General features: G+C 42.7%; 1 protein-coding gene across 1 annotated transcript; it reads left to right on the top strand.

Moving 5' to 3' along the window:
* Positions 1–521: 521 nt before the first annotated feature.
* LOC127851306 (somatostatin receptor type 4-like) lies at positions 522–1,625 on the top strand. The gene has a single exon (XM_052385007.1). It carries the CDS (start codon positions 522–524, stop codon positions 1,623–1,625), a length of 1,104 nt encoding a protein of 367 aa, XP_052240967.1.
* Positions 1,626–2,349: the final 724 nt, after the last annotated feature.

Raw genomic sequence — 2,349 nt, 5'->3', positions numbered from 1 at the left:
GTTTCCTTGATGGCGGTGACAAACAGCCTTGTAATTTAACTGATAGCTTCCATAATCACCCCTCTTTTATGGGCCGCTCCAAAATTAGTGATTATTGTTAATTTGTGACAAACTACATTCCCTTCTGATTTGCTTCCGACTCGAATCCAATTATCATTCCTGCATTATTAATCACTTGTTCACGTAGTTATTTCTAATGTAATGTTTTAACATTTTGAACACAAACATTACAGTATGAGATGATTAATCCTTAACCCACTAGACGAATAACCTAAACATATATGACACAGCCATCAGGCAAATTACACCTAAATGAAATATCTAGGCAGAACCAGATCCGCTATTTGCTGATTATTTATGAAAAATTACCAGTACTTTCATAGAAAAAAGTCTCAGATCAGAGATCGCGAATGACATAGGTGCCTGGCCGAACATGAAAAGTGGCGCGATAAAAATGAATTAAAATACTTGTTCAATCAAAAGAGTATTGAACGGAAAAAACAAACGAAAATTAGGCAACTATGGATGAAACTACAAAGTTTGCTAGTGATGTTACTTTGATAAATGTTACCGAACAGGAGACGTTCAACGCGACTTCATCAAACGTTTCCGGATGGGAGTATCCGCCGGTCGGTTACTTTAGAGACACAAGTGCGCTGCTCTGGAGGGTGATCCCGCCGATTCTTATTTCCATTGGAACGATCGGAAACGCTGTGACTATTTTCGTGCTGCTTCGTCAGAAGAAGATGACGTCAACGGCGGTGTTCCTGTTTTCCCTGGCGCTTTCAGATACACTCATCTTGTTCAGCGCACCCCTGCAAAGGTGGGTGAAATATACCTGGGGCATTGAAATCGAGAAGCTGAGTAACCCCGGATGTAAAGCGATAGTCTACCTTGCCTACTGCAGCACCCAGCTCTCCTCGTGCCTGATCGCGGCTGTCACACTCGAGAGAACAGCTTGCGTGCTCTTCCCGCATAAAGTGAGACTAGGCTGTTCCCCACGAAACGCTGGGTTGATCATCGTCACAATTGTGCTAGCCGTGTTCGGAATTAATACAATACTACTCGTGATGTTTGATTTGAATGGATACAACGGCTCGAAGTGCGCTCCGTCCACGAAGGAATACTACGACCTACATTACTACGTTTACCCATGGATCGACTTCACGTTTATTTTCGGCGCGCCGTTCCCGCTGCTACTCATTGGCAACGTCATCATCGTAGTGCAGCTCGCGCGCTCCCGTTCAAGACGTCAGCGGATTAATATTTCCGGTCAGGTGCGCGACACGCGTCCACTCTCAAGGCTAATCATTGCCCTGTGCGTGCTGTTCCTCGTCACGCTGACACCGGCGCAAGTCTTTTCTGTGTACTTTCCCTACCTGCTCGAGAAGCTCAAGGTGCTCGCGTCAGTTGATCCTTACACTGCTTTGTACGATGCCGCATACATTGAGTTTCTTTACGATGTTGCCACTCTGGTCAGCTTCTTCAACGCCACCTTCAACTTTGCCATCTACGTGTTCAGCGGCTCGAAGTTCCGCGCAGAGCTGAGGAGCCTGCTTTGCTGTAAGGCAAAACAAAGCACCAGCCTGGTTGGAAGCTTGGGGACGATGCAGACGCAATCTTAATGCCACCAGCAGCAAAATGCCGACGAAAACCGCTATCATTAACACTAGTTGACATAATCGCTTATTTCATAATATTTAACAATTATGCTGGATTGATTGTGGATATTGGTAATAAATATTGGAATTATTCTACACCTTCAATAAATGTGTGATTTTTTAAATAAGGTGAAACGGCTTTGTACGTATTCAACTCTATAAAAGGCCTCAACCTCCGCGCAGAGATTTGACGGGACCCCGGGCCCGCGCATAGATTTGACGGGAACCAGCATAGCTGGATCAAATCCCTGCTTTCATAACCAACCACGCGATGATAGCCTAGCCACGTGGTACAATTATTGTACTGTTGTTGTTGTTTTTTTACTTTTTTTAATTTCGGTAATCAATTTATTTATAATGAAACTAAACTTCAACACTATTTTCAAAATGTAAATACAATGAAACTACTTTTTAAACTATCATACTCAAACCAATAAAATTAAATCCTACCAAATCTAGTAGGATTTTCTGTGATGGCAGAGATTGTATGTGAGAGCAAGGAATGACAACTCAGCGTGGATATTGGAAAGGCCTATGGTCAGTTTTGTAATATGACTCTGTAACACTCCAAGACGAAGATCTATAAATAAACATTATTAAATTCAAAACAAGGTTTATTTATAGATTTTTGCCTAACGTATAATTAAAGGAAGTCTCCTGGGGATTTATATGAGCCAAGCCTCGGGCT

Source organism: Dreissena polymorpha, chromosome 11 (genome assembly GCF_020536995.1).
Source record: "Dreissena polymorpha isolate Duluth1 chromosome 11, UMN_Dpol_1.0, whole genome shotgun sequence".
NCBI classification, from domain to species: Eukaryota; Metazoa; Mollusca; class Bivalvia; order Myida; family Dreissenidae; genus Dreissena; species Dreissena polymorpha.
The sequence above is the reverse complement of the archived record's forward strand: the minus strand, read 5'-3'. Positions and strand labels throughout refer to the sequence as shown.